The sequence below is a fragment of the Chrysochloris asiatica genome, unplaced genomic scaffold, assembly GCF_000296735.1.
Source record: "Chrysochloris asiatica unplaced genomic scaffold, ChrAsi1.0 scaffold00333, whole genome shotgun sequence".
NCBI lineage: Eukaryota > Metazoa > Chordata > Mammalia > Afrosoricida > Chrysochloridae > Chrysochloris > Chrysochloris asiatica.
This window is the reverse complement of record NW_006408851.1, coordinates 933,976-957,579: the sequence shown is the minus strand read 5'-3', so window position 1 is coordinate 957,579 and position 23,604 is coordinate 933,976. Positions and strand designations below refer to the sequence as shown.

The window sequence follows — 23,604 nt, the reverse complement described above, 5'->3', positions numbered from 1 at the left end:
ATTTCTTGACTGCTGCTTCCTTGAGTGTTGATGTTAGGAGGTCATTTTCAGAGCAGCCTAGACTGGGTCCGCCTTTTTTTTCCTCTTTAGGACTAAGAGGCTGTGGTCATGTTTTCCCCAGTGGACTGGCCGCTGGGCTTTATCTCCCCAGCATTCCCATCCCTACCACAGGCCCATGTCACTCCAGTTTAAGGAGTATAGGCCTTTATCTGGACTGTGTTTCCTCCCTGGGGTTACTGGGTCCCAGAGCAAGAGAAGTTGGCAGGCTCTTCTTATGGCGGTCTTATTTTTCCTCCTTCTGTTCCTATGCCCATCACCCCAGGCTGCTGCAGGTAAGAAGTATGAGGTGGGGGGAGTCTTCAGTTATTCCAAAGGTTAGGGAAGGACTGCTGCTGTTTCTCCTTAGAGTCCTAGGAGGCATCTAACTCAAGAAGATAGATTTAGTTCCAGCTGACCTCCCTGACCTCTAGTACTGGAGAATTCCCAGAAACAGAGAGGGTTCAGGTCATGTCATTTCCTTAGAAAATAAGTGATGAAAAGTAAATGCTTCCAGAAAAGGAGAAATGAAAGAAAGCAACATTGGCATTTGCCATCTACTCCAGCTTTTACCTAGAGCACTCAGATCCCCACACTGGCTAAGGAAAGGGGAAGAAATCCCCTACACTCCTCTCTTCACTGTTTTTTGTAGTTGTTATTTGAGAAATGTATACACCGGTCAAACTTATGTTGAAGGACCCTAAAAGGATTGGGAATGAGGAGTTGGAGGTTGAGTGGGCACTTAGTGATCCTGTGGAGGTCTCTAATCTCACTCAATCCTTCTCCCACAGAGACTATCCAGGCCATATATGTGCCCTTGGGGGAGGCGATGGAGCTACCATGCCCCTTACCACTCAGCCTGTATGGGGATGAACTCCTGTCCTGGTTCCGTAGCTCTGCAGCAGGCTCCTCTACTGTCCTGGTGACCCAAACTCAAGTGGCTAGACCAGTCCTAGATGCTGGGAAGCTTGGAAGGGAATCAAGGCCAAAACTGCTGGGGAACTACTCTCTGTGGCTGGAGGGGACCAAGGAGAGGGATGCTGGGCGGTACTGGTGTGCTGTGCTGGGTCAGCATTACACATACCAGAACTGGAGGGTGTACGACATCTCTGTGCTCAGAGGTAAGTGGGGGCATGCAAACCAGGGTCAGTGGGATCCAGGGAGGCACAGGCAAAGAACTGAGGTGTCTTCTGTTTCCCCACAGGCTCTCAGTTATCTGCGAGGTCTGCAGATGGATCCCTCTGCTCTGTCCTCCTGTGCTCTGCAATCCCCCCAAGAAGCCTGGACTCTGTCTCTTGGCTGGAGGGGAAGGGGCCTGTGAAGGGCCGGGTACAGTCCTTTTGGGGTGAGGGGGCTGCTCTGCTCTTAGTGTGCCCTGGGGAGGGGCTTCCTGAGCCCAGGGGCCGCAGACCAAGAATCATCCGCTGCCTTGTACCTCAGAACAAAGGGATCAGTTTCAGCCTGGCAGGTAAACTAAAGGAGGAAATTAGGTATGATAGGAATATTTTGTACCTGCAGTCTAGAGGAGGAGGCAGGACAGGAGGCCAATCCATTATTGGACAGATCAGGAGGTAACTTCTGATGGAGCAGACCATTGCCTGGAGGAAGGGGACTAGGATGATGTGTGATTATTTGGACTATCCCCTAACCAAGAGGAAGAAACTAAGAAATATTGCTGGGGGAGTTGTCTTTTCAAGAAAGAATTTTATAATGGCCCATTGTTAGTGAAGGCAGAAAGAGGAGAGAAACATACAATTCACAATAAAAAGTCCATTATACAAAGAAGGAATGCTATTGAGTTCAGAAGAATCCATTTACAAGGCAGGAGAAAGAAGCAAATGGCCTTTATTTCAGTAAGCAACAACCAATGAATGGGCAGTGATGGTCTTACTTACCTCTTCATCCTTAGCACCTAATATGGTGCCTGGTATGGGATGGGTACTCAGCAAATGTTTATGGAGAAAATATAATTGGAAGAATAATTAAATGAGACTCTATTCATTTTTGAAAGGATGGTTTACTATGAAGGGATGAGGGGAAAAGCACAGTTATAACTAACTGGTAGTCTCTTCTAAAGTTAGTTGTTCCGTGTGTGGTTAGAAGGTCAATGCCATCCATTCTGCACTGATGGTGGATCATAGGGTCAGGGTGGGAGGTTTGGAAGGGGATAAAGTGGGTGGCAAGTATTGGAGCCATAGAAACTCATAAAGTCTTCTGTTGGAAAAATCCACTAAGCTGGGGGGGGAAGTCTCTCTTTGGGGCACAGAAACAGAACCCCCCCCCTCACAGCCTTTCTCCCTATCCCTCTTGTCATGCCCTAATTACAGCCTCCGTGGATGCCTCTCCCGCTTTCTGTGCTCCCTCCACAGACTGGGATGTGCCCTGGATCCTTATGCTGCTACTTGTGACAGGTCAGGGAGTCATCATCCTGGCCCTCAGCATCCTGCTCTGGAGGTGCAGGGTCCAGGGGGCTCTGTACAGAGGTGGGTTCCTCACTCCCAGAGGGAAAAGTGGTGTGGGCTCACACATCTCATTTCTGTAGCTTCTTATCTGTGGGAGGGGGTAGCAAGAAATACAGCTTTGTGTTATCTTGAGACTTCTCTCCCCCACCCTATATGGCTCCTTCTCCCCAGATCCCTCGATTCCTCAGTTCAAACCGGAAATCCAGGTCTACGAGAACATCCATTTGGCCCATCTCGGGTGAGGAAAAAAATAGGGGGCAAAGACCTAAATTCCCAAGGGGATGGAAGAGAAAACACTGGGGTGGGATGGGGATGAGGCCTTGGTTCTTGACAAAGTGAAAATGGAATTATTTCACTATTTTAAAAAATTAATGAACTTTTGTTGTTGAAAAACTGCATAGCAGGACACACACAAATTCAACAATTTCTATCTGTACAATTCAGTGATATTGATGACATCCTTCAAGTTGTGCAACATTCTCACCTTTTCCTCACACCCCCTGTGTCCTATCTAATCTTTTGAGTTATTAATGTCAATTTGATCCCAGTCTGTAAGGAGCTCTGGTAGCATAGTGGATTATGAACTGGGCTGCTAACTGCAAGGTCAGTAGTTTGACTCTACCAATTGCTCTGTGGAAGAAAGATGAAGCTTTCTGCTCCCCTAAAGATTTATAGCCTCAGAAACCCTGTTCAGGGCCGCTATTTGTCGGAACCGACTCTGTGGCACACCCCCACCTCTTTAAAAGAGCACTTTGCTCATGGCAGACAATCTTCACTAATTTTGCTAAAAAAAATTTTGTTTAAAGAGGACTTCAGGGGAGATATTTTGATTTAAGGACACTAGTTTTAGGGCTTCATCCAGCCTCAATGGCTCCAGAAAAATCTGGGTATTGTGCATTTTCCATTTTTGATCAGGATTCTTCTATAAGAAGAGAATGGAGGTATTTTAAACCTGGATCTCTGTTTCACAAATTCCACAGGCCACCTGCCCCCAAGACCAGGTGATTTCAGTGATACCGCCTGCTGGAAAGTGTGACCTGCTATCTCCCTGGCCATCTGGCACCTGAAGGATTCCCCAGCAACCTTGTCATGGGGGTGGAGGGAGGGGCTGAGCATTGATTTTTCAGTCCAGCTGGTCTCCAGATGCCAAGCTGTGGTGGGAAAGGGGTGGGGGGGAAAGGAGGAGCATTATCCTGTGATGTCATCTATAAAAAGGTGTGACCCTCTGTCTTGCAGCAGCTAGCGGAGGGTGGGCCTGAACCCCCAGCATGGTGGTGGTTGAGGGAAACCTTAAATTACTGGTGGGGGCAAGAGGGAATGGGAATGGATAGAGATCTGTGCAACACTGACCAATCAGTCATTCATGGGGAACCAAAGAACAAATGAGGGAAACTGAGAAAAAGAAAGGAAGAGATTCAAGTCACAGTAAGAGGACAGAGATGGACGAAGAGGTAGAAAAAAATAGGCCAAAAGTGGGAGGACTGAGGGACAGAGAGTGAGGAAAGAAAACTCAACTTGCCCCCAAATTAGTCAGACATCCTCTCACCACCACAAAGAAGAGACATTGAAAGAGGAAACCAGAGCCTTTAATCAGGTCCCAGGCTTCCTCAGAAGAAATGGAAGGGAACTGAGTCAGGGTGGGGCTGCGTGTGCTCAGGTCTCCTCCCAGGGCACAGTCCTTATCCCAGGCACACACATTCCTCAGTGGAGTGTCATTGGGATATCCGGAGCATGTGACCAGCTTGTCACTGTCCTGACACATGGAGTGCTGCCTCCCTACTGCCCCAGGGTAGAGGGAGTGTCCCTAAGGCTGGCAGGCGAGTTGGACAGGTAAGATTTCTCTGTGACACTCCAGGTGGGGCGTTATCTGTCCCAGGTGCTTGCCATCATTGTGGGCAAGTCTAGGCTGGTAAAGCTAGGGAGGGCATTGATGTTCCCAGCTCTGCCATTTCCAGGTCTCCCACAGAAAAGAGTTGGGCTCCCAACCACACCCTCACAAGCCACTCTACCAGGGCCCCCATATGTCTCTGATCTAGCATGAACCTCACTGGAGAAAAACCTTGGAAGTCTTGCCCCATGCCTTCACACTGCCACTGGAGAAGAACCTTGGAAGTCTTGCCTCATGCCTTCACACTGCAGTGGCTTAAACTTAGCTATTGGCAAAAAGGAGGACGTGAATGACACAGACGAAGAATGAGGTGAAAGTTCTGGTTCAAGTTCCAGCGCCCCCGCCCAACTCACCAAGTACCAAGTGACATGTAGACACATGTGGAGCTGGTATATGCACAAAAAAACCATTGTTATTGAAATCCCAGAAAGTCCTTTTATTAAATTCAGTGTACTTCCCAAGTCCTCCTCCCAGAGTTCCTGACCTACCAAATTGATCTTTTCTGTCAAGACTCTCCTCCCACATTGGGTGTCCCTCTGATCCCCTTGTCTGGGACTCAGAGCCCAATTGAAATGCCTACCTTGCCTGAGACCTGGGTCTAAGAGTGGGCATCAGTAGTGGACATCTAGAAAGGATATAGAACAGGTGCTTTTTATGAGGCTCGGCTTTATGCAGCTGGGCTCTGTAGGGGCTGTCCACAGGAATCAGGGGGTCTGTGGAGGTGTTGAGTTCAAGTATCTGAGGTCTCCTAACAAAATCAGTTTCTTGACCCTAAAAGTGTCTGTGCAGATGTTTCCTGGGCTATGGTGATAGTGGGGCATCCTGGGTTGCAGGCTGTGGATCTGCATGGTTAGTGGAGAAGGTGGCCTCCCCAGATGATGCTGGCGGATAGGAGGAGTGGAGTGGTGAGCAGAAGGGGGTTGGGGAGCCACTGCAGGGCTGTGGCAGCGTTGCATAGGTCCTGTTGGCAGCAGCGGTGCAGCAGAGTGTAGGAGCGTGACCAATAGGTGGCATGGCCCTGCAGGGGGCACTGGGACCTTGGGAGGCAGCCCCTCCGTTCAATGTTCTCACCCTGTTCTGTGGAACAAAGGAGAATGCTGAAGCAGGGGCCAGAAGAAGGCAAGGGGCTATGAAGTGGCATAGGAAAGGCAGGGTGATGGATGGAGGTGGAGGCAGAGAGAGACCTGGAGAAGGGTCATGGGACTAAAGTCCTACCTGAGGTGCCAGTACTAATGCCACAAGCTTCATCATCCTGACACTCGGTGGGGACAGGATAGCAGGGTTTGGCAAAGTTGCAGGTGTAACAGCGAAGCCGTTTTGGGGCTGGAGAAGTGCTGAGACCTGTAAGGACAATGGAGATGGGGCAGAAGGCAGAAGTGAGCTGAGGGAGAGAGGTGGTGGGGGCAGGGATGGAGACAGATAGAAAGGCAGACAAGAGTAGAAATAGAGACAAAGGGAAGGGAGGGGAAACCATGCAGGAAAAGAAACAGAGGAGAGGCAAAAAGGTTTGAAACATGACATAACCCATAACCATGAACAGAAGCCAAGAAAAACAGAGCCAAACAGAGAGACAGTGACACAAGTCCGACAAGGGAAGTGAAGATGTTATGTAGATGGTGTTGGTGAGGAAATAGCAATTGACCAAGGTGGGCAGATAGAGGTCCAGCAAAGAAGTAAAGGATGAGGTGAGAGACAGGAGGGTCAGAGGCAAGTCAGAGACACAGACGAAGAGACAATAAAGAGACAGTTATTCTCCAATGCATTTGAAAGAAAAAAAAAATTATTTTCACCACTTCTTATCTCATTCCACTCTACAGTCTAGCCTGATACCATTTCCAGTAGCTCTTCTTTAGAAAGCTCCCTCAATTCTCATCTCATCCCCCTCTGGACACCCTTTCCCCAGGCTTTCCTCCACAAACCTCTTCTCCCAGTTTCCTAGTCCAGAGTCCACCCTTACCCAAGGCCCCACAGAGACACAGGAGGCAGAGGAAGATGCTAGAGGTGCCCATGGCTGGTTTCGGAGCTCAGGAGTCTGGAAGAATGTGCTCTGCACCCCGAGATCCTCAAGAGCTGTAGCATCACAAGATAGGGAGGGACTAGCAAACACACCTAGGGAGTGAATTTGCCAAGGCGAGGGCGGGAACCGGGACCAGACTCACCAACCTCTACCCTCCTCTCCTGTAGCCCTACATTTCTCACCTCCTCCTGACCCCCTCTCTAGTCCTCCCTACCCTTGAGGGTCTTCTCAGTTTCCTCAGAGTGTTTGTCTCTGTTACTCTTAGCTTTGTCTGCCACTCTTGGGGTATGTCTGCCACCTTCCTTTAGGCTCCTTGCCCTCCCTCCCTTCGCCTCAAGCTGTTCTCTGCTCTCTCAATTCAGCCTCCCAGTCTTTGTTTTCTCTGTCTTTTCCTCCCTGTTTCCTCCTGTATCCCAAGGTCACCCTTTCAAACAGCCCTGGCCCAGATCTGAGGGATGTGTGAGTAAGGTACCAACAACTTCCCACTACCCCCTCCCTGCTCACCTACACAAAGCCCAGCTGTGTGAGAGAGGACCCACCCAGCTTCAGATTCCTTTGATCCCCCCAAAGCTTCAACATTTCTACCCCACAATTATTCCTCCCAGCTTTACTACCTTGAAGGAAAGACTTAATCATGCGTGGGACAGGAAGGACAGGTGTGTTTCCACTGATGGGTGAGAGCTTTGCTGATCAGAAGGACTAAGAGAGAAGATGTGGGTATTCTAGGAGCCTAGGTGGATTTAGGAGAAGGAGGATGTTATGCTAGAATTTGCAAGACTGGGGAGGAGAGAAAAACTGCTTCTAGAAAATCAGGGCACAAATGTACCAGGAGGTGTGAAATCAGGAAAAAACAGCTGGGATGGGGGAGACACAGGTATCTGTAGAGCAGCCAATTTCAAAAAAGTTTTTGGTTTCAGAATATGACATGCACACAATTTTTAAATTTTTTTGGTCTCAGAACTTTCTTACACTCTTAAAAACCATAAAAGACCTCACAGAAGTTTGCTTTGTCTGAGTTACATCAATATTTATTAGAAAAAAAAAATTTTTTTTAAATTTTGTTAGTTATTAATAAATACATTTAAAGACACAAATAATAAAACTACTACATACTAATATATTTTCATGAAAAAGAGCTATTATTTCCCAACAACATAAAAAGAAGAGTGACATTGCTTTACAATTTTACGAATGTCAGAATTAATAAAACAGCTCTGGGTTTTTCCTGCTTCTGTATTCAATCTGTTGGAATATGTTGTTTTGGCTGCAGTATGTGAAAAAGAAATCCAGTCTCACACGAACATCAGTTGAGAAAGGAAGATGCTTGAGGTTTATTTGAAAGGGTTTTAGATACTTGGATGAAGTCTCAATGGCACAGTGCATTAAACACTGAATTGCTAACCCAAAGGTCCTTGGTTTGAATTCACTAGCTGCCCCTTGGGAGAAAGATGAAGCTGTCTGCTTCAGAAAAGACCCTCTAAAGCTGTTCTACTCTGTCCTGTAGGACCTCTATGAGTTGGAATCAACAACAGTGGGCAGGGGTTCTGAGAAGTTAGCATCAACAGTGTGTGCTCAGCTGCTAAAGACTGGCAATTCAAATCCATCCAGTGGCACTTCAGAAGAAAAGACTGGTAATCTGCTTCTGTAGGGATTGATTACAGCCAGGAAAACTTTATGGAACACGGTTCGGTTCTACTCTACAAGAGTAGGGGTGCCAGGAGTCAGAATTGATTTAATGGCATTGAGTTCATGGGTCCCAGGTTTAGAATGACTGTTGAGGATGGAGGAGTTTGGGGTCTCCAGAGGAGGCTGAAAATTCTTTTCCCTGTCAAGGCCCCTCCCTGTCTGTACTCATTGAGGCCCCTAATGTCTAGCCCCAGGGCTGAGACACAACTCTTCCCTCCCCTTTTTATTGCCCTATAAAGCCCAAGGCAAGGGGGATATAAGGCTGCCAGAATAGAGTCAGGGAGGGGGGTGGGCGGGAGGGAGAGGCACTACAGACACAGGCAGACACAATGAACCCCCAACTAGTAGGGATCCTGCTGGGCACCCTGCTGGAGACGGCCTTGGGTAAGGAGGAGGCCTGCTACCTTTGACCCAGCCGGTCCTCCCCTCTTCCCTTCTGCCAGCCAGCTCTCTTGAAGGCCTGGGCACCCCCATCCAGCGCCTTCTCTTTCCTGCCAGGAACCCGGATGCGGTGCTTTGACTGCAGAAACCCTGGAAGCTCCTGCAAAGGCACCGTGACCACCTGTGGCGAGGGCGAACGCTGCGGCTTCCTTGACCGCCGACCCCATTTAGAATCGGGGCAGATGAAACGTTCTGGAAACCGTAAGTCCTGTTTCTCTCTCTTCTCTAGCCCTTTCCTGCCTCCAGGCCCCATTTCCCTCCAATCCTCTGGCTTCTCGGCTCAGTCTGGCTCTGGACAGATGGTGACTACACTGTCCAAGTAGAGCAGTCTCTAAGTCCCTTCTGGCTCCTGGCACTGAGCCTCTCAGAAGCCCAGGGTCCTTGTACTCCACCCCTCTCCTCTTTACTGTCCAGAAAGTATCTTACAGGCCCATTCACTTAAGTACAAATGATCGAAAAAGCTCTGTCTCTGGAATGCAGGAATCCAAATATTAAACCAAAACCGAACTTCAAATTTCAGGCATCAACTAAAGACTAGGGAGGTATGTATGTTTTAATATTTTATTTTGAAATACTTTTAGATTGACAGAAAGTTGCAAAGATAGTATGGTTTCTGTATATCTTTCAACCAGCTTCCCTAATATTAACGTCCTATTTAATCATGTTGTTGTTGTTGAGTACCATTGAGTTGATTTCAAGTCTCTAAAACCGTTTTGAAGAAACCTCAAGTGTCTTCCTTACTCAGCTGATGTTTGTGTGAGACTGGATTTCTTTTTCACATACTGCAGCCAAAACAACATATCCCAACACGTGAAAGAGTATAGGTTATAATAATATAATCTTAATGGAAGCAGATTACCCCATCTTTCTCTGGAACGGTTCAAACTGCTGACCTTTTGGTTAGCTGCTGAAAAATCAAACCAAACCAAATCATTTGCCATTGAGTTGATGCCAACTCATGGCAATCCCATGAATGTTAGAGCAGACTGTGTTATGCAAGGTTTTCAGTGGTTGACTTTTTGGAGATAGAGTACGACGCTTCTGGGTACATTCAAACCTCCAACCAGTCTTTTGATTAGCAGCCAAGTGTGTTAACTATTTACACCACCCAGGGACTTCATAACCATAGTACGGTTATTAAAATAAGAAAATAATATTGATGCAATACTATAGCTAATCTTATTCTATTTAGCCAGTTGTTCCACTAGGTGCTCTCGTAGCACTGTAGGTTAAGCATTAGGCTGCTAATCACAAAGTTCGTGGTTCGAACTCATCAGCCTCTCCAAGAGAGAAAGATGAGGCTACTTCTATAAAGATATACAGTCATGGAAACTTTACAGAGCAGTTCGATTCAGTCTTACAGGGCCACCATGAGTTGAAATCATGGCAATGGGCTTTTGGGTTTCCACTACGGTCTCTTCTTTGGTCCAGGCGCCATATTGCATTTAATTATCGTATCTTTTTAGTCTCCTCCAATAGCGTAGTAGTTATAAATCGGGCTGTGAACCTTAAGGTCAGCAGTTTGAAACTACCAGCTGTTCTGCAGGAGAAAGATGAAGGTTTCTGCTCACATAAAGATTTATATTCTCAGAAACCCTGTACAGGGTTGCTATGAGTTGGAACCGACTCCACGGCACATAACCATCAACCATCAATCTGTGATAGTTCTCAGCCTTTGTCTTTTGTGACCTTGGCACTTTTGAAGGGTCTTGATAGGTTATTTTATAGAATGTCTCTCATTCAGGTGACTCCAATACTTTCTCATGATTTGACTGAGGTCATTCAACAGTGCATGATTGTGTTTGTGATGCTGTGTCTGTCTCAGTGCATCTTATCAGGAGGTTCACAATGTCGGTGTTGACTCTGATCACTTGGTTCCAGGGAGGTATTTTTTGAGGGGGGCAGAGAATCCCTTTGGGCTTCCTGAAATCACATCTGCTCTACCCCAGAAAGCAAACCCTCAAGCCAGGGTTCAACACTCCAGTCTCATTTTCTCAGCCTCAGTGACCGTGATCCATCATCATCCAGCCTGCGTGGCAGCCCATCATTGCAATCAAGTGGAGACAGAGCTGGTGGGAGACGTGACTTACACAACCCACAGGGACTGCTGCTTCGGAGACCTATGCAACAGCTCTGTGACAATCAAAGCAGTCCCGGCATCCATCCTGGCTGTAACAGCCACTGCTCTAGCCTGGCTCTTGCCAGGGCTATGGCGAGGGCAGTGGTAGGGAAGGGAGTGAGGGAGATCTGGACATCTAAGGTGAAAACACACACTTCTCTGTGTGCCATTAAAATTTACCAACCACTCCACAGCTGATTGGAAAATTCCACCTGTCTTTTGTTGTCTGGAGCTCTACAGTGGTTCTGTGGAGGCATCCATGTTCTAGTTTAGGGGCTACCAAACCTCAGTGGACTTTTTAACCAATTAAACCACAAAGGACATAGGGGAATCTGCTCTAAGTGACTCACTGACCCTGCTACCATCTTGTTGCGAGGGGCAATCTTTCTTAGCAACGAGAGCCATTGAGCAAGCAGGTTCCAGACTTGGAGTGGAGATCATGAGGACTCCTTGAGGCTGGTTGTCTGTGCTTAGTCCCCTCTTTACCACCTTCCATTTATAAACAGCCATCTGATAGGAGTATTCTGAATTTAGAAAGGAAATGTAAGCACTGTGATAGGAGAGTTGCTTGGTGTCCCACTTAATAAACCTTGACAGGTGAAGCCTTTGGCTTTAACCTGTGGGACTGAGACCTGGAAGAGGCTCCTGGCACCATCTCCATCTAACTCTCCTACCCTTTCTGGAGAGCCTTCAAGCCAGACTGCATTGTCTTCTTGGCAGCACAACAAAGGTGTGGCCTAAATTTGGGATAAGGATTGTTTCTCCAAACACTGGGGCCTGTGTGTCTTTGCCATGTGCTGGAAGGGAAAATGGAGGCCTGCTAGACCTGTTCCTCCAGCCACCCCAGGTCAGCTTGCTCGGGGAAACTCCTTGAAGGATAATCTTGGGTGCGAGACAGGGAATGAAAACATTGTAATGGAGATTGGGTTATTCCATGGGCGGGTGCCTGACAGGTGAACTGACAAAAAATGCACAATTTTTCAGACATATATGTTTATTATTCAAACTGGAAAGAGGTGAGCATGGGGCTGGGAGTCCATGTGAGGAGCCAAGGTTTGGGGAATCAGTCCCATGAGGTGAGGCTAGCACACCCTTCCTTGGGAATAGCATGTTGTTGTTGTTGTTAAGTGCCATCGAGTTGGTTCCGACCCATAGCAACCCTGTAACAGGGTTTCCGAGGGTGTAAATCTTTACGGGAGTAGAAAGCCTTATCTTTCTCCCGCGGAGCGGCTGGTAGTTTCGAACCGCTGACCTTATGGTTCACAGCCCGATTTGTAACATAGAAGCCCCATTTCAGGCCTTGGCCCCATTGCTCCCCTAGTGGAGCAGGATAGGGTACAGAAGGCAAAGGGGGGACCCTTCAAGGGGCCCCTGGACAATCTGGAGTGGTCCAGAAGGGAAATGGGAATTTAAAAAACAAAACCAAACCCCAAATTCATTGCTGTTGAGTCAATTTCTACTCAGATTGACCCTATTCCCCTATTGGACAGAGTAAAGCTGCTCTTTGGGGTTTCTGAGACTAAATTTTGCATGAGCAAGAACAGCTGGTAGGTTTGAACGGTTGACCTAGTATTAGCCATTCAATACTTAATTCACAGCACCACCCGGACTCCTTAGAATTGGGAATGGAGTGGATAAAAGCAGGGTGGGCAGTGGGAGAGCCAAATAGCTAGATCATTGGCGGGGTTGGGGGCATGCAGTGTCTAACAAAACAGCAAAAAAAGATAGGGAGAGACCATTCTGGGAAACCAGGGGAAATGGAGACCCAGGAAGGAAGCTCAGGCTGAGGCAACTGGGAGGAGGGGTGGTCACCAAGTGAGTCTCAGTGCAGTAGCCAGAGGCCAAGGCCAGCCAGGGAGGTAAGAAGAAGGGCCAGGACGGGGGTGGGCCGGGGGGCTGGGCTGTTGCAGTTGTCCTTCCTGCAGCAGGTGGTGTTATAGGTGAGGCCCAGTCTGTGGCTAGTTTGGTTGTAGGCTTCAATACAGGGCTCTTCCTGTGTGCCACAGCGCAGATTGGAAAAAACCCACATCTTACCTAGGGGTAGGAGTGGGCAGAGGGTCAGCTGGGATAGGCACCTGGCAAGCCTGTGTCCCCCACCTCACCCCATACATATACCCAGGCTTCCTTCCTTCGTAACCCTCTCCTTGTCCTTCTTCTTCTATATCATTTCTCAGTCTAATCTTCCTTCTGCATTTCCTTACTCCATCCCCACCTCCCAATTCTTGTGCCATCACTTGCTGACCGTGAGGTCTTGGAACTATCTTTCTCTGAAGCTCAGTTTCCTTTGTATAATAATAGTACCCACATCATAGGGTGGTTAGGAACAATAATTGGAACAATCCATGTAAAGACTTAGAACAGTTAGTTCTGCTTGGCATGTAATAGTCCTTGGCCAAATATCATCATTGTAATTCTCTGTTCAATCTCAACCTTAATCCTAGCCCCTTCCATGGAGTCTGCCAGTTGCCCCTTGTCCCCACTGAAGAAGGGGCTGTTACCGAGGTACACATTCGTTGTCAGGCATTGTTGGTTTGGCTCCAGGAGGCAGGACTGCCGGTCCACACAGCCAAGCACGGGGACCTTATAGCAGGAGTGACAGCGAATGTCAGCTGGGAAGACACAAGTTAGGCTGAGAAGATGGAGTATTTGATTCACTGTGGGTAGCCAAGTGCAGGTGGAGAAAAGCCAATCACATAAGCACTGGGACTAGTTTGGTAGGGTTGGGACAGAGCAGGTGAATAAGCGAGAAAGTGTAAAGTAGGAGGCAGACAAGGGTGGAGTTGTTGTCTTGTGAAAGGCTCACACCCTAAATACCTTCTTTCACTCTATGCCATTTGGGAATGAGTCAAAAGGGGTAGAGCTCCTAACACAAATTTGGGATTGGGAATAGAATGGAATGTGGGGATACCGCTTGGAAGGACTGAGGGGAGGGAGGTAAGGGAGAAGATGAAGGAATTCAGAAGTGGACAAAGATGGAGATGAAAACTGCAGGGGAGGAAATGATTTTAAATATGAAAATCATGGGGGTTACAACACTGGCAGCAATGTCTGAGAACTTGAGGCTGAAGGAAAAGTCATTTATGGACAACTTTAGGAACATACTCTTTACCCTGGGGTTGCCAAGAGCGTGGGAAGAGGAGCCACACCTGAATGGGATCCGCTCACCCCAGCAGCTCTGGCAGAAAGGAATAACATCTGGAAAACATATGATTAGATTTTATCCTACTACCTTACCAGGATAGAGAAGGTAGGTGCAGATGGTGGCACTCCAAAGTTGCCTTCTCCACTAATTCAAGGTTTGGGGAAGGAAAGGTGGAGGAGCCTTGTGAGTATACTTCACTGAAGACCATTCTGGCTTCTAGGGTGGGGTGCCTGACTGTGAGCAAACCCTGATAGCCCTGTACTAGAAACCTCACGAAGTCTCCCTGGGAGGTTCTAAAAGGTTACTTGTGAAGAGAACTATCAAGAAAGTCACTTCAGTCTTTAGCAAGATGTGGGAAATTGTGACCCTAATACAGAAGTGGGATATGTGTGACCCAGGGAGGATTAGGGGAGACTATAGAACAGGCCTGGGCTGAAGGACTAATGGAGGAGGTGGGAGGGTGGGGTGAAAAAGGAGACTAAGGCTGAACACCTGGGTTTCTGAGCTGGAAGCCTGTTGAGCAGGAGAAAGTAAGTTGGGTAGTGGAGTAGGGACCTGGCCTGGAAACTGGATCTGAGAGTTTCTGAGAAATGGGCTTCTTAGGGTGGAGAACAATAGTATGGAGCTGTGGCAGGTGAGACGAGTGGGTCTTGGAGGCAGAAAGGTATCTGGGGATAGAAGCATGGTTTTGGAGGCCCAGGATAGCTGAGCCCATTGGGGCTGGGGTACTTGGGATCTTGAGTGGTAAGCAGTGTCAGGCAATGGGTAGGGCAGGGTATGAAGGTCTTGGTCAGATGAACCAGTTCCTTGTACCCCAAAATGCTCACCTGAGACCCAGCAGAACAGAGAAGACAGGGCAAGCAGCAGAAGGCCTTTCATGATGAGGGTCCTGAGAATGGTAGCAGTCACAGCAGATTAGGTCCAGGGCTCTGTTCTGAAGTTGAGTGGATTTTTGAGAGTTTATATTCCCACAGGCCCCTCCCTTTCAACCTCTGGTAGTCCCTCCCTCCATTTACACACAGCTCAATTCAGAGGGAGGGAAGAAGGGGTGGGGAAAGGCTGAGCCAGCTGTGATGAGTGAGGGGGGAAAGAGGACCAGGAGAAAGCAGGTGTCAACTCCATTTTCACTCTTGGTTTAGGCCAAGATGCCCCTAACTGGCCCTTAGCTGAGGGCCCTGCCAGTCAAGTCCTCTGAACCAATGTTACCCAAAGCCTTTGAAATGTTGCAGTGACCATGGTGGTGGCTTCTGCCGATTCCTGGGAAGTGGACAATAGGGTGCAGTCCAAGCTAGCTGCCAAATTCAATTCCCTGTTGAGACCCTGAGGGGCACTTGCAAGGACATGCAGGCCCAAGTAAAAAACTGAAGGTGTTGTTATATTAAGTGCCGTTGAGTTGGTTCTGACCCAAAGGGATCCTGTATAGGGTTTCCAAGGAGCAGCTGGTGAGCTTGAACCACCAGCCTTGCAGTTCAAATGACTATACAGTCTGACTCATTAGCCCACAGTGCCACACCAGAGACTCCAAATGGGAGGGGTCAAATTCATACTAATTCCACTCTAGCTGATCTTTCCAACCCTTCCGCAGCCCCAGGGGTTTATGACTTCACAGAGGATTGGAGGATTTCTGTGAAGTCTTAGCAGAAGTGTGGGCTGGGCCTGGGGGTCTAGGGGATCCACAGCCCACCTGTTAAGGTGGAACTACCTCAGGCTCCCCAAAGTTTTCTTGGGATCCCCCCTAGGGAGACTTGGGGTTGGTCTGGCCTCAGTCACTTTGCTCCAATAAAGATTGTTGAAATCCTGGATGTGTATTGTGTGCACCAAAGGGTGCCAACTCAACCAAAGTCAGCTGGCTTGGGTGGGGCAATGCAGCTGGGAGGAGCAGCTTGGGCACAGAGAGATGAGGTAGAAGGGAAAATAAGAATTGTTGTTAAGTGTTTTTGAGTCAGTTCAGACTCATAGTGACTCTGCATAGGGTTTCCGAGGAGTGATGGGTGGGTTTGAATCAGCAACCTTGCAGTTGGCAGTACGGTACTACGCCAGGATTCCAAAATAAACACAGCAATTGTAATCATGGAATCCCTGGATGATTAACTAACAGTTAACCAGCAGGCTTGCTTGCTAACCCAGCTGTAGGCTCCAAACCTACCCAGAGGCACCTCAAAACAAATGCCTGGCAATCTGCTTCCAAAAAAGTAGCCACTGAAAATGCTATGGAGCATAGTCCTCTGATACATGGGGTAACCATAAGTCTCCTTTTGTGCTCCACCATCCCACCTGAGTGGCAATTGACTGATTGGTTAATAGTAATAATAATGATGAATACTTAAATAACCCTTCTATGTGTCAGCCACATAGGAGTGTTTTGCAGGTATTCATTTATGAAATCTTCACAACAATATTCTATGAAATTAAGTGCTGTTACCTCCGTTTAGCAGATGACAAAAGAAGCCCAAAGAAGTTGAGACTTGCCCACATCACACAGCTAGTAGATAGCAGTGACAGGACTTGAACTCAGACAGCCAGGCCCCAGAATACATGTTAAGTTTCAGTAGTAAAGTAAGGGAAAGTGCTGGTATAAATGGGCAAAGGACAGATTTTAAGTGACCATTGTTTGAGTCCTGGTGTGCTGCTGTAGGATAAACACTTAACTGTTAACTGCAAGGATGCAGGTTCAGCCCTACCAGCAGCTCCTTGAAAACCCTATACGGAGTCACTCTGAGTAGGAACAGACATGAAGGCACTTAACAACAACCGTTTGAGAACTGTGAGTGAACCTGTGAGGATCCCATTCCGAAGGGATTAGGACAACGGCTAGCCCTGCCCCTGCTCTTATCTGAGCCCCGCCGGCCCCCTGCTCCCCACTTCTTCCGGTCTCCCAGGCTGATTCATTGTTCCCTCTCCCCACTCCATCCCAACCATGGCCCTGGTTCTGCAGCTCCTGCTGCTCTCAGGAACTCAAGGAGACCCGGAGGGTAAGCGATGTCTGGGACCTTGGGGATGATTGAGTAAAGACTAACGCAGGAGAAGGGGAGTCTGGAAGGGGACGGGGAAAGACTCAGATGGCTGGAAGGCAGATGCCTTGGAGACAGGAGACAGGAAAGGGGTCGCCTTTCGGTGTGTAATTGCCCTAACTACTGCCTCCGGCTCTCTTAGCTTTCTTGGAGGGTCGCCCTGGGGACCGGGTGAATCTTTCCTGTGTAGGAGTCTCACGCCCCATCCGCTGGACCTGGGCACCTAACTTTCCAGCCTGTAAGGGCTTGTCCAAAGGGCGCCGCACGATCATGTGGGCCTCATCTAGCGGGACATCCACGGTGCCCCCTGCCCAGCCTTTCACTGGCCGCCTACGTGCCCTGGACCCTGGCATCCGGCGGCTGGAGCTGCTCTTGAGCGTGGGAGATTCGGGCACCTTTTTCTGCAAGGGCCGACAAGAGGAGGAGAGCCGTACGGTGCTTCATGTACTGGAGGACCCCGCCAACTGTAGGACCGCGGGACGTCCCCATGGTCAGTCGGGATCTGAACTTAATTTGGACATACGCCCTCGGGAAGGAAAGGGGCTTTGACTGGGCCCGGGAGCTCCTGAGTGGGAGACTGAGTTGCGTGCACCCGTGACGTCGGCATCCCACTTCTTCCTTCCAGGGCCTTTGTATTCCCAGGTTCTGATCCCGCTGTTTAGCGCCGGGTTGGCGCTGGGACTAGGAGTGTTGGGCGTGGCCTGGTGGCTGCGCAGGTGAGCTGGAGGAGCAGGACTTCGTTTACAGAGTTTGACCAGAGGTGGGAAGGGCGGTACCAGAAAACTGGGGTGTGGTTTGGAGTAAGGAGTTGGTCAGAATTTTGGGGTGGGGCCACAGGCCTGGTAGGCGGCGCCCGAGGCGAGGCCAAATGAGGGGGCGAGAGGACAGGATCACGCTGGGCAAGGCTATCTGTGTGGGTGGAGCATACTGTGAGTTGTGCGTCAAAGCCAAGTTCCCGACTGGTCTTAGGTGGGGCTTAGGACCCTGGAGAATGAACAAGGGAAAAGAAAAAAAAAAGGATGGTTCTAGGAAAACTTGTATACTTCCCTTTCAGGCGCTCTCCCCGGCACCAGCTTCGACCACCCTCCAGATTTGGTGAGACTAACTTCAAACCCATTTCCCTACCCGCATATCTTCCATCCCTCAGTTCCTATTGGGAGCAGACAAGTTGGTTATCCTCTCTTCCTCAGTTCTGTTCCCCCCACATAGCTCCGCTCTTGAAAACCGAGCCCCAGAGGCCAGTAATGGAGGAGCCCAAGCTCCCAGAGGATCCTGATCAGGAAGCGGTAAGGAGATGGAGAGGAGCTGGTCAGAATCCCTGAGGGAAGACCCCTGAATCCCCAAGGGACTCAGATCACTGGTCCCATTCTGCCTTCCTCCCTACCCTTCAGAGCCTGCTTTATGCGGACCTGGACCATATGGCCCTGAGAAGCACTCGCCGCCTGTCCCTAGAGGTCCCAGCTGATGCCTCCACCATCTATGCAGTTGTAGTTTAAAGCCCTTACTTCAAATTTCACAATCTGAGGCTCACAGTTCTCCATAGTTCCCATCTCCTCACCCCTCACCTGAAAAATAAAGGCACCAGGGGGTAGAAATGCGCATTAGACTGGATGGGTTCCAGGCTATCCCTGTCATTGATCTTTCAGTTACTCCCACCTCTTCATCACTGGTGGCCTTTCACAGCCTCTAAACCTTACATATCCATTTTAGGACATCAACAGCTAATAGTTGCCCTATTCCTCCCTTACCTTTACAGTCAAGCTTTGTGAACCAGGGTCCTCCACCTGCTTCTTCCATTCTCTTCTTCATTCTACTCTACTTCCCACTGCCCATTTGCTGAAACTGCTCATCTGCTCTCCCTAAGGCCATACCCTGTAAACATTGTTTAGCATTAATCTGTTTGACTTAGATTATTGTCTTAATTTTTTCCTTTGAAACTGATGACTTAACTTTTGGACTTATCTTCCTTTTCCCCTCACCTACTGCATTCCCAACTATTCTAGGTTTTTCTTTCTTCTCCTCTCTCTCTTCTAGGAAGCTCTGATTCACAGTCAGACATTCAGTCTTCACCTTTATGAATGATACCCTGATCTCTCTTTAGCTCACATCTTAGATCTGGAATTTCCAAAAATGTCGCTGGGACATCCTTGCCTGACTGGTCTCAGGAATCTTACACAGAGCATGTGCAAAGTCTAATACCTTGTCACTTCCCAAGTCACTCACTCATCTGGATTCTCTCTTGGTGAACCCAGTTGCCCAAGCCAGAAAGTTGGGGTCATGCGGATTTTCTCCCTCCTCATCGTCACACAATGAGCCACCAAGTCCTCTTTGTTTCTGTCTTATACTGTCAAATCCATGCCTGAACGTACTCTCACTTCCTGCCTGCATTACCCATATCCCTAAGTCACCCCTGCCTTTGTCTTCCCTACAGTCAGAGATCCTCCCCAATTATTAAGCTGCTTCTGACAGTCCTAATTCCAGAACTTTGTCAGTATTTCTCTCCTTCAGCTCCGAGCTCATGGTCCTTAGATTTATGTATAAGGTGCTACAGGACTGTTCACTCTCTAAATTCATCCTGTCACTACCCCGCATGGATACAACATGCCAGCTTTAGAGCAATTTTCCTAAATTCCCCAATCTCCTTTGTCGATGCAATTCCTTCTTTCTGGAATATCTTGTTTCTTTCTTCCTGCTACTTGCCTAATTCTTATTTATCTAAAGACTCAGTTCAAATGTAACCTTTCTTGAAGCCTTTTCTGACCTTCCTTGCCATACCTCTTCATACATTCTGATGCCTCAGGGAGTCCCTTATTTTTCTCATAGCAACACCCTCATATGAATTGTTCCATTACAACAGTGTATTTCAATTTGCAACTGAATTCCCTCACATCAGGGGACTGACTCTTTTTATATGACTGCTATCCCTTGTGTGGCGCTGTGGGTTAATGCGCCAAACTGCAAAGCCATTTGAACTGCGAGGTCGGCGGTTCAAGCTCACCAGCTTCTCCTCGGAAACCCTATACAGGGTCGCTATGGGTCGGAACCGAGTCGACAGCACTTAACAACAACAACATGCCTTAATAAATGAGTGAATGGAAGTGAACGTCCCTGGATGCATCATTCTTCTTCCTATCAAGCTGGGCAGACTGGTAATCAACCCTTGTCTGAGTCATCTGACATTTAGATAAATTCAGAGTGTGATCTGTTTATGTTCTCCCTTCTATGCCCCAGACACATTCTCCACAAGAGAGGTTCTGTCTTGTTCATCTTTCACCCAAGCACCTATGACAGGGCTGGACAATGAATAAGTACCTAATGAAGAAGATTTGTTTCATGAGAAGCCTCCTTCCCAGCACTGTTCCCAACCTCAGATTTCAATCCTGCCCCTATCCCTCTGGCCCCATAAGACAGCAGCCACAGTCTAAAAGGTCAGTTCTATTTTATTGTTTCTTGGGGAGAGGACTTATCCAGTGGCCCCTATCTTTTTTCTTACACTATGCCCTGCCCCCATCTTGGGGCCCTTTTTCCACTATTACCTACTCACCATCCTCTATCTAAAAATCCTCTCCTAAAAATCCTACTCGTGCTGCTTCCCAACCCCGTGCCAGCCACGACCCAGGGCCAGGCCTCAGCTGTGGGGACGTGTGCTGAGCACCAGGCAGAGAGAGCTGAGCCCAGCGCCTGCCTTCTCCAGTTCTGAGCAGGACACAGGAACCAGGGTGACATCAGTGAGCTTCTGCAGTGCCTGCAGGGAGGGCACAATAGAGGGAGGGTAAGACTCTGAGGCCAGAGCTAGGCCCTACTTCCAGTCAGCTCAGAGTTACCCCACCTAAGTTTCTAGTGAAGGTACCTCACCCCTCTGTCCTCCCACCACTAAGGCCTGCTTTGACGCCTTCCTGCTTGATAGTAGTGTTGGTGGGGATCCTGCTCTCCCTCACCTCCTGGCTGTTGGGTAGGTCCCCACCTCCACGGTGCAGGAGGAATGGGGATGCACCGGGCAACCCAGGACGAAGAAAGAGACAGTCAGCTGCTGCGTCATCTGGAAGGCTCAGGGAGGCGTAGGGGTGATCAGTCAGCATTGCCATTGCCTAGGAGAGAGATGGATGGAGAGAGATGATGAAGCCTTCAAATCTCAGAACTCTGCAAATCAGTCTGTCTGAGTTACATTTGTGGAATAATAATGACAGCAAGAACATAGTACATACTATTGCTGGCCACTTTGCTAAGTGTTTTAATTACATTTATCAATTTCCACCTTGAATTTAAAAAGCTGTGTTGCAGTGGTTAAGGCACTCAGCTGTTAATGGAAAGATCTGAGGATCAGAACCCATCAGCAAATATCATAAGATTACAACCTAGGAAACGCTTATAGGAGTTCTACTCTGTCTTATAGGTCACTGTGAGTTGGAATAGGCTCTAGGGTACACAATGTTGTTGTTATTAAGTACTGTCAAGTATAGGATTTCTAAGGAGTGGCTGGTGGGTTTGAACTGCCAACCTTTTGGTTAGCAGTCCAGTGCTTATCCTACAGTGCCACACCAGGGCACACAATAACCACCTCAAATTCATATGCTTTTTTTTGTGTGTGTGTGTTAAATATTCATTATTTAATATCATACACAAGGAGCTCAGGTAGCATAGCGGTTATGAATCAGGCTGCTTATCTCACGGTCAGCAGTTCGAAACTACCAACTGTTCCAAGGAGAAAGATAAGGCTTTCTGCTCCCGTAAAGATTTACAGCCTCAGAAACCCTGTACAGGGTCACTATGAGTCAGAACAGCACATAACAACAATACCATACACAAACCACATTGATAAGCGTTTTGTTAATTAAAAGGCAACATTTTAGATACAGGGAATTTTAATTGGATTAAGAACAAAAAAGATAAAGTGGCGAATGCTACCTTATCTCCAACCCTTGCATTTGAAAATGGTGATGAATATATATTGAAACAGGTTGAGTCTTGCTGTTCCATGAGGCAGAATTTACATGCTTTTGTTTTAAACCTCCAACCCTCTTCTCCCCTTCTCTATACCCCACCTGTCTGTCCCACCCATTCTTCAAGTCACATCTTAGATACTACCTTTGGGGAGTTTCCTGAAACTCAGCAGAAGTTTATTGCCTCTGTTCTGCGACCTCCTAGAGCCCTCTACAGCTATTCGAATTTCTTGTTTACTTGAGAGTTCTTTCCCACTAGATGGACAGCTCCTTGAGGCCAGGTCTAATTCTCTAAATTACCCCAGCTCCCCGTCTCCCGGGCTACGCCCAAATTCATTGACCGTGCCCAATCTCGTCATAGCCCCACCCTTCTCACCCTGACAGCCTTTTGGGCAGCTTCACTGCTGCCAGCTACTACTGTGCGTGGTCCTCCCATGCCACAGAAGTTACGCAGGTGCAAGGGACCCGAGACCGGCACTGTGGAGACTGCGAAGTCCTAGGGAGAATAAAGGACGGTGTTTAGAGGTACAAGGATAGAGGATGACCACAAAGGAATGCTATTCTTAGGCTCCCCCTCCTCAGTGGGTCCCTGCTCCACCGCTGCAAGCTGGGCCAGCTCCTCACCCGGAATGTGTCTGCCACGATCTCAGCTCCTCGGTGATTGGTCCATTTGGAGAGGCCTACGAAAAACTCCCGGCCTGAGCCAGGAGGTCATGGAGGTTTGAGAGTGAGAGTGAGTTGGAACCAAGGCCAGAGATGGTCCAGTCTCCCACTTTGTTTCCCAGTGTCAGAAGAAGCTGGGTGTGCCAGCACCCCAACCTCACCAGTGAAAAGAACATCAGTGCCATCCAGCGTCGCGTTCTCATCCCCCATCTCCACAATTCGGAGTCCCAGGTCCTGGAGGGCTTTCCGGACTCCATCCACCTTGGGGCAGGCAAAGAGAAGGGCATGAAGCTTAGTGACGCCCCAGTCTCCCATTTCTTCCCTAAACCCTGGGATTTCTAGCTCCTCCAGCTCTTTACCCTCCTACCCACTCCCTGGCACTCACCTCCGACCTGCGAGTGGGGCTCCAGGGCCGCGTGATTAAGGCTGTGTCCCCTTGGATCACAGCCGTGTCACCAAGCAGTGGTCCTAGCGGCAACGACTCCTCAGATGGCAGTTCTAGCAGCTGCAGCCCCAGTCGCTGCCTCAGTTTACCCCCCAGCACTCCGTGCTCCCTCTGAGCTTTGGCCAGGTCCAGTGCTGGGAGACCAGCCCCCGCCCCTTCCCCAGACCCGAGGCTCTCTGGGACTCCCCGGATCAGGGCATGGGAGCAGCGGCCCAGCCCTTCTCCCTGTGTCCCCATCCCATCCACACCGACGCCTCCTCCGGCAACGCTGATTGCTTAGTTTTCTCTTTTTACTTCACCTGTCTTGAAGGAGCAGCAGAAAGGGGGGAAGCAGAGAAAGAGACAAGCAGAGAGGGGCATAGGGGCCGGTTAAGAATGCCTAGGTCATCGTCTTACCATCTCCAAGAGCCCCTCCCACTCGTCCCACCCATTCTACACCGCCTCCTTTTGCCAACCCCCCTCCACCTCGTGCCCTCGCCAGTCTGCTGCTTTGGAGAAAGTCCAACTAACAGAACCCAGACCCCTGGTTTCCAAAACACCTGTTGTCCCTGCTCTGGGGGCTTCGCGAGGTTCCTGTTGGGCGCCCCTCCTGGCAGCCACTAGGATGCGCTCACTCCCCAAAAATGTAGCGTTCCCACCCCCTTAACCCTCAACTGCTCACGCCAGAAGGACCTGAAGTCCGGCAAGGGACCCACAGAGGTTATAGGACAGAGGAGACAGGGTGAGATCCAAGGCCTGGGGATGGAAGTCCTGG

General features: G+C 48.9%; 6 protein-coding genes across 8 annotated transcripts; 3 read left to right on the top strand and 3 right to left on the bottom strand.

Moving 5' to 3' along the window:
• The first annotated feature begins 274 nt into the window (after positions 1 to 274).
• On the top strand, positions 275 to 3,503 carry LY6G6F (lymphocyte antigen 6 complex, locus G6F). The gene is made up of 6 exons (XM_006875593.1): positions 275 to 332; positions 828 to 1,157; positions 1,241 to 1,504; positions 2,364 to 2,519; positions 2,670 to 2,736; positions 3,479 to 3,503. Exons 1-6 carry the CDS (start codon positions 275 to 277, stop codon positions 3,501 to 3,503), a joined length of 900 nt encoding a protein of 299 aa, XP_006875655.1.
• Positions 3,504 to 5,236: 1,733 nt separating this feature from the next.
• On the bottom strand, positions 5,237 to 6,395 carry LOC102816849 (sperm acrosome membrane-associated protein 4-like). The gene is made up of 3 exons (XM_006875668.1): positions 6,344 to 6,395; positions 5,602 to 5,727; positions 5,237 to 5,463 (listed from the first exon to the last, which is right to left on the bottom strand). Exons 1-3 carry the CDS (start codon positions 6,393 to 6,395, stop codon positions 5,237 to 5,239), a joined length of 405 nt encoding a protein of 134 aa, XP_006875730.1.
• Positions 6,396 to 8,418: 2,023 nt separating this feature from the next.
• Positions 8,419 to 10,758, top strand: LY6G6D (lymphocyte antigen 6 complex, locus G6D). The gene is made up of 3 exons (XM_006875667.1): positions 8,419 to 8,473; positions 8,588 to 8,731; positions 10,529 to 10,758. Exons 1-3 carry the CDS (start codon positions 8,419 to 8,421, stop codon positions 10,756 to 10,758), a joined length of 429 nt encoding a protein of 142 aa, XP_006875729.1.
• A 1,713-nt stretch (positions 10,759 to 12,471) lies between these two features.
• On the bottom strand, positions 12,472 to 14,670 carry LY6G6C (lymphocyte antigen 6 complex, locus G6C). Its single transcript, XM_006875592.1, has 3 exons — positions 14,619 to 14,670; positions 13,148 to 13,258; positions 12,472 to 12,683 (listed from the first exon to the last, which is right to left on the bottom strand). Exons 1-3 carry the CDS (start codon positions 14,668 to 14,670, stop codon positions 12,472 to 12,474), a joined length of 375 nt encoding a protein of 124 aa, XP_006875654.1.
• A 2,038-nt stretch (positions 14,671 to 16,708) lies between these two features.
• On the top strand, positions 16,709 to 18,298 carry LOC102817478 (chromosome unknown open reading frame, human C6orf25). Of its 3 annotated transcripts, XM_006875589.1 has the most exons (6): positions 16,709 to 16,763; positions 16,945 to 17,292; positions 17,428 to 17,518; positions 17,857 to 17,897; positions 18,012 to 18,088; positions 18,194 to 18,298. In XM_006875589.1, exons 1-6 carry the CDS (start codon positions 16,709 to 16,711, stop codon positions 18,296 to 18,298), a joined length of 717 nt encoding a protein of 238 aa, XP_006875651.1. The 3 variants fall into 3 exon arrangements, with proteins under 3 accessions (XP_006875651.1, XP_006875652.1, XP_006875653.1); XM_006875590.1 differs by lacking the exon at positions 17,428 to 17,518 and having other exon boundaries at positions 17,993 to 18,088; XM_006875591.1 differs by lacking the exons at positions 17,428 to 17,518; positions 17,857 to 17,897.
• A 2,132-nt stretch (positions 18,299 to 20,430) lies between these two features.
• DDAH2 (dimethylarginine dimethylaminohydrolase 2) lies at positions 20,431 to 23,087 on the bottom strand. Its single transcript, XM_006875588.1, has 6 exons — positions 22,791 to 23,087; positions 22,567 to 22,666; positions 22,367 to 22,440; positions 22,119 to 22,238; positions 20,741 to 20,890; positions 20,431 to 20,547 (listed from the first exon to the last, which is right to left on the bottom strand). The coding sequence occupies exons 1-6, from the start codon at positions 23,085 to 23,087 to the stop codon at positions 20,431 to 20,433; spliced, it is 858 nt and encodes a 285-aa protein (XP_006875650.1).
• Positions 23,088 to 23,604: the final 517 nt, after the last annotated feature.